We start from the raw sequence: 12,051 nt of genomic DNA, 5'->3' as shown, positions 1-12,051 counted from the left end.
GATAAAATAAGGAAAATAGAAATCTAGTATCTCCAAGGTACTAGGTAAATATCTTAATCATTGAGCATTAAAGTTCTAATATATGACAGATATTTTACCATTATGTTTGTGAATAAGCAACCTGAGCATCATAAAAATAAGGTTTGTAAAGGTACTGAAGAGTTTAATTCAGTAACGGGAAATATTATATTACCCTGTATTTGCATACTAAATTTTTTTACCATCTTTTTGTTTTAAGATTTCATTTATTTGTTTGAGAAACAGAGAGAGAGAGCGAGAGAGAGAGAGAGAGAGAGCACGAGAGGTGGGGGGAGGGGCAGAGAGAGAGAGGGAGAAGCAGGCTCCCCACTGAGCAGGGAGCCTGATGCGGGGCTCCATCTCAGGACCTTGGGATCATGACCTGAGCTGAAGGCAGATGCTTAACTGCCTGAGCCACCCAGGCACCCCCTGCATTCTGAATTTTCTGGCCTCTGAGTTACTATTGAAAAAATGGCTTCAAGTAAGTACTTTTTATGAATTTGCAAACCACTGGAGAACTGGATTTGTCTTTTTTTCTAAAGACAAGATCCCAGCCTGCCTATTAATCTAGGGTAATGAATATATATTTAATAAATGTTGTTGAATGAACCAATGTGTGAGTGCTTTTCTTGGGTTTCTATAGAATCAAGAGAGAGAAGGCAACATATCAGTAAAGAATAAACATTTTTACTTTGAAACAAGGAAGGCAATTTACTGTAGTGAGATTACATTGAAATTCTATATATGATCCCCAATGCGTATAAAGTAATTTCCTGCACACTGTTGGAGAAGACAAAACTGAGTCACAAAGAAACTCAAAGTGCTATAAATCAGATAATATTGATGTATTGCATTTTTACTCATCTATCCAAATTGAAAATGAGATGATTTAAAGGACACATTTAAGTGTTTTTCATAAATTTTAACGATGGCTTTTTCATTTCCTGGAGTTTGTAATGCCTTTGATAACTCCAAACACTGAAGTCTATTCCTTGCAGTCTGCTCCTTTTCCTTGTGAGTAGGTATCACAAAGCTGCTTACTGGAGTAAACTTCTAATAGATTTAAATGTTTTCCCCTAAATGGAGTTTGTGGAAAATATGAAAAATGGCATGATATTGGAGGCAACAAAAAAATAGAAGAAAAATTATTTTTGAACACTAACCAATAGAAAAGTGCCCCAGGAGGCAGAGAACAGCAGTGCCATTGACCACAAGTTCACAAACAAATATACACATACCCATCTAGACATCTTTGCCCTTAACACCTTATCTTCAGTACATCTCATACACTTGCTACATGTTGCACAAATTCAGGCACACACAGACACTGCCTGAGTGCCCTTGCATAGCTAGCCCCACTGAGGAGGGCTCTACACAGCTTCTCTAAAGGAGCTTATTCTCGACTTTTATGAAAACAGAGTCTAAAGCAGTTCTTCATACAGTCATGCATTTACAGAGATACCACAAGCCACGTCATGGTGTCTGGTCTGCCTTCCTAAATGTAGGATTCTTTAGCATATTGGAGTTGGTCAGCCTCAAAGACCGGCTGACTACATCGCCGCACGAAGTGGTCCAGCTTAGTCTTCTGATTTGACTCAGATGTCGTTCTTAGCCGGTGCAGCTCTGGTCTCCCTGTGATAGTCACTTGTCCTGTCGTTTCAACAGAAGCATGGACAGTCCTGCTCTGTTTCCAACTCTCAGTCCTGGGAGATAGTCTGTGCCTGTCAAGTGGCTCTTGACTGCATATATCTCTTGAATTCCCTCCGTGGTGAAAAGGTAGGAGAGGTGGTAGTTGAGTGTCCCAGCTGAGCATTCTAGCCCTCATGCTGCCAACTGTTTGGCTCCCGTAGGCCGAGAGGTCCAATGCCTGGCACCGAATGGCCTCTTCATAAGATGGTGGACTCCCAGGGGTCCTCTGATCCACTTGCTGGAACACATCCTCGACTGAGAGGGCATAGGATCTGGAGCTAAAGTCTAGAGCTGTTTGGCCCTGGATTTCAGACAAGTTCTCTTGGATGATTCGCCCAGCAAGCTGGCTTTCTTTTTTAAAGACTTTCTTTACTTGGTCTCTTGTAAAGCCTTTGGATTTCACAGACACACAGCTGGGGGTTTTGGTCAACACTCTTTTGTGAGAGGCAAAAGAGAATGACATGGAATGTTTTTTAATCTCTCTGTTGGGCTTACTTTTCTCTGCCTTTGTGAAAGACTGATGTCTGGTGAAGAAATTTCTTTTGGGACTGGAAGGAGAAACCACAGGGGAGCTGTCAGAGGAAGCATCCAGAGAGCCACTGGAGGAGGCTTTGGGTGCCAGTCCCCACAGTAACCCCAAACCCTGAGTCGAGTTCTTCACCTTCAGGTCCTGTGGCCTCTGAGTTTTGCCTTCAACTGCAGGAAACACCTCCTCTGGAAATGGGTCTTCAGCTTCCTCACCTTCCAAACAAGCCCCTGCCTGGGCCATGGTGAAGTCATCCTCACTTCGTGTTAGTTTTTGGTGAGTTTTCTGGCTCTCGAGGCTCTCCTGTGAGGATGACATGCAGGGCTCTGAGTAGCTCCTGTCTGGTTCCCTGAGGGAGTTTTTCAGCCTGGCTACAGTGCTGACAATGGGCTCTGGGCTCAACTCCCAAGTGAGCTGCAGGCCTCTGGGCTCCCAGCCGGCAGCCGTCTCCAAGGGCACCTGGGGCTGCCTGTTTGGGCATCTGATGGCACCACTGGATTCCACGTCAGGATCATTGCTGTCATAGGCTGAGTCATTCTGCAGTGTTGACATGTCTGGAAGAAGTTAAGGGACAGTTGAGTTTCTGGGTCAGTTTTTCTGAGAAATAAACTTTAGTACCATTCACCCTACTTGTATCAAGTATGGCGCTAGGTAAGCTGGTGCAGCTACTCTGGGGTTTGATACGAGAGAAATCTGTCACATTAAAATTTTGTTTCTTTCCTAGTTTGAGGTGCAGAAGAGAAGTAGGAAAAGGAAATACGAGTGAGACAATGAGAATGAGAAAAGAGACAAAACATTTCGTTGAACATTTGTTGATCTTAAATTTAAAAATTAATCCTTTGGATGGCTCTTTGATGGGATCCATTCCATTTTAATGGACCCGTATCCCGTTATGTGGAAACAACCCTCTAGCTAAAGGTAACTCAGTAAAATTAGCAATTCTTTATGATTCAGAAAGAAGCTGAAGGCGTGTCAGCGGAATGAGGAGGCTGCAGGAAAATTTGAGAGCAAGTTTCCATGTTAATGGCATCCTATGAATTTGATTTGGTGACTTGTGCAGGTAACTTGTGCTTCAAATGCCAGAGATACTTTACGTTACTGGCATGGACTGGCAGACTGGAAAGGACATCCCCCCACAATCATAATCAGTCAAGAACACATTTGGTACCTGAACTGTCAGTGTGTTCCAGGGAGTCATCAGAAGCAGTACTGGAATGTGCTGGAATGTTCTCCCCAAATATTTCCAAGCAGTTATCGATGAGGAATTCCACCAATGTTTTAACCTGTGAGGAAAAAGAAGCAACTTGTCAGCCTAAAGACATCTTTCATTCTCTTAAGGGAAGAGGGGAAGGAATGGGGATATAATGAGGGTCCACTGTTAGGGAGGCGCCAAAATGAGCATATGAGATCTTTATGTTTTTGAAAAGAACATACAGAAAATTGGTAAAAATCATATATATTGAAGTTATTTTTGAGACATGCATTTTTTGAGAATTATAAAAAAACCCTCTAACTAAAATTTTCACTTAAGTAAGGAGTTTCCCAAACTGATAGTTGGACTGACAGAGTGCAATGCACAGATGAAAAAAACCCAACCAAACAAAGGGGCTTTTCTATCCTAGGAGGCAGTGAGACTTAGTCGTAACAAAGGACACCTTTGAAATCCTACGAGACGGGATTGTTCCGTTTCATTAAATGAATAAATCTAAGAGAGCAGAACTATGACAAAAGCCTTTTGCATCTCATATTTCACTGTGAGCTTGAGTCAGCCAGAGAGACTCGGAGGCATTTTATCACTTGGCTTTTTCGAACAAATGGTGAGATCATACATACATTGGGAGTTTCTCAGACAGACACGGGAACAAACCTTGTTGTTCAAGTCTTTCTGGGCTTCGAAAGACAGGTATCGGTCATTCTCTCGGGTCAGCATGTTGGGTCCGATGCAGATAGCTAGATTGCTGGCGTCCATCTTACTGATCTCAGAGTTCTTGCTGATCAGGTAGAGCACGGAGATCAGGTGCTTGAGCAGCAGGAGGTTGGGCCGGGGGAGCTTATCTGCAACCCTGGAATGAAGTTCAGGAAAGCTGGTTTTAGAGGATTAATGTTCTATCTCAGTTTTAGTGTAGCAAGTTGAAAATTTCTGCCTAACCCAGACTTCCTTCAAAATGAGGAAGGTGCATTTTCATCAGTAAGACTGTGAAACGTTCATTCAGACACTTCCAGTGGCAACTGATGTGGAATGAAACTGGTTAACCACGAGATCTTCAAGACCTAAGACACTGGTTCTTTATAATTAGGACACCAATAACACAGCCCTTTACTATTTGTATAGATCTTACATTGGGAATCCTTAACTTCTACAACAAACTCCATAGTCGAATACATTTTGAAAACTGCTTTGTAGAACAATCGTGTGGCCAGGCAGAATGTCTTTCTAACACTGCAAGACTGGTATTTTGGGAGCACGATCAGTTGCCTTTCTTGATCTGTGATCATCACCCAAAGATGACCCATTTTTATGCCATTCCGAGACATCTTTATGGAGAAGAAATCAGTTTCTAAGGGCATGTTTGTAAATATGGTCAGGTCAGCACTTCAATGGGAACATTGGTACGAATGATAATAAATGAGATGTGTAAAGCCTCACTTTTTCAAAATATGCAATGGTAACTCTAAGATAGGGACTGTTTTCACTTCTCATAAGAAGTTACTATTATGCAAGAGCTTAGTGCCTTTAAGGAGAAACTTGTGGTAATCTTAGGCTTTTCAATTTGGGACGGATACTCTAATGCCTTCAATTCAATAACTATTTCACTAGAAATATTTAGCCGCATGGGACAGTCATAACAAAGAGACAGACTTTCATAGCATTTGGCAAAAGTGCTGAGATTTTGAAATTAGGGGTTTGAGATCGTCTAGTTGCTAACAGGTTACAGTTTCATTTACAAAGGTAATCGTTTTTGTTGTCTTTGGAATTTGTTTTTATAGAGTTTTCATTTCGGTTAATTAGAAGAATATGAAATCTTTAAGCAAAAGAAGAAGAAGAATATGAAATATGCTGTGGAATTTTACGATCAAAGCAATCCCTTCCGGATTGTTCTCCTGTGCTTTAAGGGATGTTTTACGGGGGAATTTTTGCCTCGCCTGACACTAATCTATTAGGTTAAGGATAACCCCACATTCCTACACTTGGCCACCTAGCCTGTTTTGAGGCTTCCATCTATGGTTTTGTCTCATACCTTCTTGAACTACTTATGTTTTAGACTCTTCCATCTCTTGGGGTTTGTGAATATTGAAGTTCACTTTCTACTCTTTGAAAAAGCGCTTCCTCTCCTTTGGCTAAAACTACTTTAAAAGGAATGTCCAGGGTACCTCGTGATTTTTATTCTGGGAGGAGACATATAATTCCACTCTGATTCCCTAAACACGTCAATGTTCCTGAAACACTCAGAGAACTGTGTGAAGAATCAGAAGATGGAGACTGTGTGGGCCTGGACTCTGGCAACGACTCTGGCCACTTACTGTTTCAGGGCCTCAGTTCTGTCCTCCTCATTCTGCCTCTCTAGAGCGTCCATCCATTCCTCAAACAGGTCACATGAAAGTAGCTTCTGTGGGATGCTTCTGAGGAAGTCCTGAAGGGTGAAAGGGGGATGGTTGGGCCCGGTTAGGTTACATCATGCGCTGGCGTCTTCATCTTCCCCTTGGCTGGTCCAGCCCAGGGACCCTCTGATCATCCTACCACAGGCTGCGCGCCGCCTTCCTTCCTGCATTTGAACACTCTTAGGGAAATCTCTCGTAGCAATTTCCTGACAATGGACAGAGTAAGGCCGTCCTCTGAGGGGCTCCCAGCTTCAGGAGCGTGGACTTGGCCTTTTCTCATAAGAATTTGAGGAGAATGTACTGTATCATTGTCTGTTGGAATCTGAGATTGCAGACACAGAGATGTTTATATAAGAAAGTAAAAGGCTTCACTAAAAAACTTAAACTCCAAGATCAGTTTACTTTGATTTTTAGGGAGAAGGGCCTGTTTCTTATTCCCGGAGACAAAGTGTCCGAGCCCACTGGCAGATTATTGGTGGCAATGCCGGGACCTCACCTTAAAGACCACAGCCAGAAGGTGCACAGGGAGACTTTTCAGATCTACCACGCCTCCCGAGTTGAGCTCCTCCTTGAGCTCTTTGCGGGCTTTCTCATTGGCTGCTTTCCTGAAGATCCCTTCCGTGGAAGGTCCTTTAAGGCACAGAATAGTGAGAATATCCTGTAGGAAAGAGATGTAGGGATAGGAAAAGGTTACCCTTACTTTGAATACGTGAAACCATATGAGGCTACAACTACATGAAGAATCGATGTTTCGGTATTAAAACAGTGCGTGTGAACGGTAGCAAACCTCACCCGTCATAGATAATCCTCTCCATAAAAGATAGGTCTCTGTGATACCAACATGGTCTTTACAAGAGACCATGCCTGCCAGGTTTTCACAGCCCCGTTGCTACTGACCTCCTCCCTCCACTCTGCTATTTTTCTAAGAGGAGGTAAGTTGCGAATGCTCTAATTTTGTACGTTCTAAAATTATTTCCGGTCTCTCTCCTTTCAAGTCATTCTAAATAAACGCTGGATTTCTGATCATATACTTTATACCCCATCTCTATCCATTGACTTCTCAGAAGCTACACATCTTTTAGCATTCTTAACTCCACAAAATCAGGAGGATGGAGGGATGGATTTCTAGAATGTAAGCAGTTAGGTAGTCTCCTGACTGCACTCATATGTGGAAACACTATTTCCAAAAGTGGAAAAACCTAAAGATTGGCCCCAACAAGTTTAGCATGAGAATGATATTTAGAGCTCCCAAGGATGTTTCACATCGGACAAAAACCTGAAGTAGATTTGCGAGTACATGCACCTACCTGAATGGGTCTGGGGAGCGTGTCATCCTCACCACAGATGATTGACAAGGGCTGATCAAATAGTGATGTTTTTAATTCAGGTTCTGAAGCCCCAGAAAAATCTGACACAGCAGAAAGCCTTCTCATGAGAAAGGGCCAGGACAGCACCTTCTTTCTTTTCTTAATTTCTACAGCCAGGAAAACAAGGCAAAGAGAAAAATTAGATTCATAATTGTTAAATTATTAAATAATTATTAAAATAATTAGTAAAGATCCATATAAGACCATGGATATTGTCAGCCACATAATGTCATCTATGGTATGCCACGGGGCGTGGGGGTGGGGAATAATTTTGAAAAACTGAGAAAGCAAAGGGCATGAATTTTAATCTAGAAAAATGAACCCGAAAAGCAAACACATGGTCACCAGAGCAACCGGCCCCTAAATATCAACACCCAGGTTCCTCAAAGTCTCCACCTTTCCTGTTTTTACTCTTCACTGGCTGTTTGCTACAGAAAATCAGCAAAACTAGCCGAGCAGATCACAAACAACCATCTTCATATATTGACCTTAATAACTATGGTGGGTTTTTCTGATGCGAAATAGATTATTTTAATTTTCTCCTTTGACTGGCAGAGGAAACAAAACTTAAAAGGGGAGGAAGTGACTTGCTCAAGATCTTTTTTTAAACTGAAGTTTAGTTGACACAGAATGTTACATTAGTTTCAGTCACGATGGGAGACAATATGGAGTTTCCTCAAAAAATTAAAACAGAAATACCATATGATCCAGTCATTAAACTAGGTTTTACCCAAAGAAAAAGAAAACATTGATTCGACAAGATTATGTGCATCACTATGTTTATTGCAGCATTATTTGCAATAGCCAAGAAATGGAAGCAACCAAAGTGTCCACTGATAGATGACTGAATAAAGAAGACGTGGTCTATAAATACGGCGGAATATTACTGAGCCATAAAAAAGATTGGAATCTTGCTCCAGACCATTTTGAATGCCCTTAGCGGCGCGGGCCAGTACACCCCTGCAGCCACACTAGCACCAACTAGCCACTAGAGGGAGCTACAACAGGCTGCAGTTCCCTTAAGGATTCCTCCAGCGGCCCCCCTCCCCCCTCCCCCCTCCCTCCCCCCCCCCCCCCCCGCCCTGGGTGGGGGTTGCTTGAGGACAAGGGCTGGCACAAATTGCCTCAGTTAGGCTTGAATCTAGACCAGGAAATTGGGAATTATCACGAAAACATTAGTGAGATGTTCTATCTTTGCAAAATCCTGAAGACGTGTGTGCAATGGATATCGCATCTCACGCGTTCCTTCCTTTCTATTCCCCCCTTTTCCTTCTCTTCTTTTCCGCTACATATAAAAGTTCTATTTTCTAATGCACTGCAGTAGGTTTCCACACTGGCGAGTGGGAGAGGATGGCTGGAGAAGGGGCTGGTCCCTTACAGTTCAGAACTGGGTCGCGGTTATGTAATACAAAACACATTACGAAAACGGTTCAAGAGTGAATGGTGGGTTCCTGGGAATTGGAGATCAGCACCAATTGCTTCATGGGTTCTTACATTCATTCTTCATTAGAGAAGGAAGAAAAGGGAAAAGGAACTGTCTGCTTTTTATTTGTATGCCTGCTTTAATTGTCAAAACAGAAGTGGCTAGGAGATCTGACCCCACTAAAAACTCCTCGGAAAGCTGGGGGCTTGGCTGAAGGAAGGATCTTTCCTGTCAGAGTGCTCTGATGCTCTAGTGAGCGGGAGTCTGCTGGCCATTTAAGTGTTAATGTTCTGCGGTCTTTAGAAGAACACTTAAAAAAAGAAATTCCTAGTAGGGTAAAGTACTGTGGTTTTGCAAACCAAGAACATTTGTTGTTAGTACTTACATAAAAGACCAGTATGTTTTCAAAACTCACCAATTAGCTGGCAAATATTATCTTCACTCTCACATGATGCCAACAGAGGATGTTCCTTGATATTGTCCTAAAAATATATTTATTTTCGTTAAAAATGACTGAAGAGATCTACCCAGTCTTTCCCCACAAAATACATGGACAACATTTTATTCACATTAAAAATTAGCCAGTAAAGTCCAATGATCTTTTTCTAGCTTCTAGAATCAGTAATAAAGTCTTGATTGTCATCATATAAGGTCCCAATTAATGTATTTAATTAACTACCTTTAGGATGTTAATTTTCTACTCTGATAATTATACAATCCAAACAATACTCCATAAAAACAGAAAGTTTTCCATGTTCTCACAGTGCAGATGAAAAGTTTTAAAAATTGCCCTCTTACCTCTGACTGACATTCGATCAATGTCTCCATATTATTGGCACTTAGTGTTTTTGACTGAAAGAGAAAAAATTAAATTAGGTAAAGATCGTTTGACTATTACCTCTGGAAAATATGAATTAAGAAATATAAGAGGGGTACGTACAGCATTGCAGTTGCTTATCAACTTCATTAGATTTTGGGCTGACTGTCCAGGGATGAATTTAGCTCCGTGTGGCCTTAGCCCTGCCTGTGAGAAATCATATGGGAGAGAGTGAGGAGGGAGACACATGATAAGTTGGCCAATTTCGGTGCCAAAACACAAAATCTGAAACTATTAGATAGAAAAGTTTTCATTTGACGTCTGTGATATGTTTCCAGGTGTCTTCGGCTACTAAGGACGCACCTGAACACACTTATTTCTAAATTTTTTAAACCCGATATCTTTACCACGACAAACTTTGTTATTCATTTATTCCATTCCCATCAAGAGATAATCTAACAATCATATGATAACTAACGTTTTTTGGGGGGAGGAGCTCACGTTGTCAGGTACTGTATTATGTGCTCTGCATGGATTAGCTCCTCTAACCCCCAGAGGAAAAACCTTATTCCCAGGATGCTACTTGCAGTAAACATAAAACAAAGTTAACGTTGACAGAATTCCTATACCGAAAGAGTGCAGGCTTCACACTGAAGGAAAGCTTTCAGTGCTCAGCGTCTTTAACATTATTTGCTGCATGTTTTGGGGTACAGCTGTTTTCTGTTGGAGGTGCACTCAAAGACCAGTGATTTGCCAGCTAGCTAATTTTCCAGTTGTGTTAATTTATGGTACTCACCCTCGGAGGGCCTCCAGCCAGGGTTCTCTTATCTCCGGGGAACGGTGCAAAATGGGAGAGACAGCATAACACTCTGCTCCTACTAATCCACCGATAGAGAGAGGAAGACTGAACTGCTCTAACTTCACGTGTTCTGCATTATAAACAAGAAGGGGCGGGCAGGTGGAAATTCAGAATATTACTGAGACCGGAAAGAACATCATGGGTTGTCACCCAGACATAGCTAGCCAGATACTGTGGGGAGCTCTCACTTCCTCATTCCTTTTAGGGCAGCTCTGGTTCTTTTTCTTCTTCTAACACTTCAAAGTAAAAAAAAAAAAAAAATCTATAAACTAGTAAGGGTGGAAAAGATGACATATGGCCCATAGGTGACGGCTCTGATTAATGTCACAGGTGGGATGTATGAATAAGAAATTGTGTTATTCTGTGATAAATATAATTTTCTTTTGTAAAGTGGTGATTTCAGGTGCCCTTATTTTGTATCCTGTTTGGGTGCTGTCTCCCCTCCCACCCACCATCCACTCCGTTCATCAGTCACCACCATACATTGCCTGGCAACTCTCTGGGTGCAGGATGCTCTGCCTCTAAGAAGTCCTAGACACACTGCCTCATTTGATAAATGGTCACCATCAGTTTCCTTTGGAATTAGGAAGAGTCCACTAAAGTCACCTGCCAAGATAATAACCCCCTTCTCCTTTCTCTAACTCCTAGTTAAAATTGTTAATACTTAATTTGTAGTTTGACCATCTCTAGTCCTGACATGGAAAGAAAACCAAAAATTCCTTTTAAAAAATATTTTATTTGTTTATTTGAGAGAGAGAGAGAGAGCACAAGCAGGGGGAGGAGGTGCAGAGTGGCAGAGGGAGAGGGAGACGCACACTCCCCGCTGAGCAGGGAGCCCGACGTGGGGCTCAATCCTGGGACTTTGGGATCACGACCTGAGCTGAAGGCAGACACTTAACCCACTGAGCCTCCCGGGTACCCACCAAAATTCTTTTGATCAGACCAATTTCAAGTAGAAAGGAGATGGTGAATTTCATCTGTGGATCTTTTCTTCTGGATAAGAGAAAATCTCTGGTCTTTTCTGTGGCTAAAAGGCTATATATATAAAATGACTCGAGTCCCTGAGGAGCAGAATGTGGCATCCATTGTGACATCTTCACACAGTGGAGTGTTGCATAGCACTGAGAACGTGTGGTCTATAACTACATCCAACTCTGGGGTGTGAGACCTACTTATTTAACACCTATTATGTGCTGTATACTGTGCAGGGTCTCACCACACAACGTTGAGCTAAAGAAGCCAGACCCCAAAAAGTATACCTTGCATGCAAAGCAAAGTGATCCATGCTGTTAGGAGCCAATCTGTGCCACTATACCAGTATCCTCGGGGTGGGTAGTGACCACCAGGGGCCAGAGAGGGCTTCGTGATGCTCCATCTCTTGATCTGGGCGCTGATCATCTCAAGTTCACATTTCTGCATATGTGTTATTCTTCGACAAAAGATTAAAACTATCTTGTCTTAATTCATCATCAGAAGGCTTTAATTCCAAGACTTTCTCGGATTGATAGCTCTCTTATCTTTATACTGAAAGGAAGTCATGATTAGGTCTTCGGGGACCTGGAGCACAGAGCAGTTAAAATTTGCCCCCTAACTCAGTGTTTCGGCGGGTGGCATTCAGGTCTCCAGCTGGAGGCTCCCTCTCTGAAAACTGCCACACAGGCGAGTTTATAGCTGTGTCCCCGCAGAGTCTGTGCACGTTACTGCCTTTCATCCTCTCTCCTGCCTTTACGAACCTTCAAAATGACTCACTGA

General features: G+C 42.3%; 1 protein-coding gene across 1 annotated transcript; it reads right to left on the bottom strand.

The window, feature by feature from the left end:
• Positions 1-714: 714 nt before the first annotated feature.
• On the bottom strand, positions 715-11,670 carry LOC113927620 (T cell activation RhoGTPase activating protein). Its single transcript, XM_027603589.2, has 11 exons — positions 11,559-11,670; positions 10,237-10,369; positions 9,564-9,647; positions 9,422-9,475; positions 9,039-9,105; positions 7,141-7,307; positions 6,330-6,491; positions 5,756-5,865; positions 4,101-4,296; positions 3,402-3,516; positions 715-2,787 (listed from the first exon to the last, which is right to left on the bottom strand). Exons 1-11 carry the CDS (start codon positions 11,582-11,584, stop codon positions 1,514-1,516), a joined length of 2,388 nt encoding a protein of 795 aa, XP_027459390.2. The 5' UTR covers positions 11,585-11,670; the 3' UTR covers positions 715-1,513.
• Between the last annotated feature and the right edge of the window lie 381 nt (positions 11,671-12,051).

The sequence above is a fragment of the Zalophus californianus genome, chromosome 7 (assembly GCF_009762305.2).
Source record: "Zalophus californianus isolate mZalCal1 chromosome 7, mZalCal1.pri.v2, whole genome shotgun sequence".
Classification (NCBI taxonomy): Eukaryota; Metazoa; Chordata; class Mammalia; order Carnivora; family Otariidae; genus Zalophus; species Zalophus californianus.
This window is presented reverse-complemented; position numbering and strand designations above follow the sequence as displayed.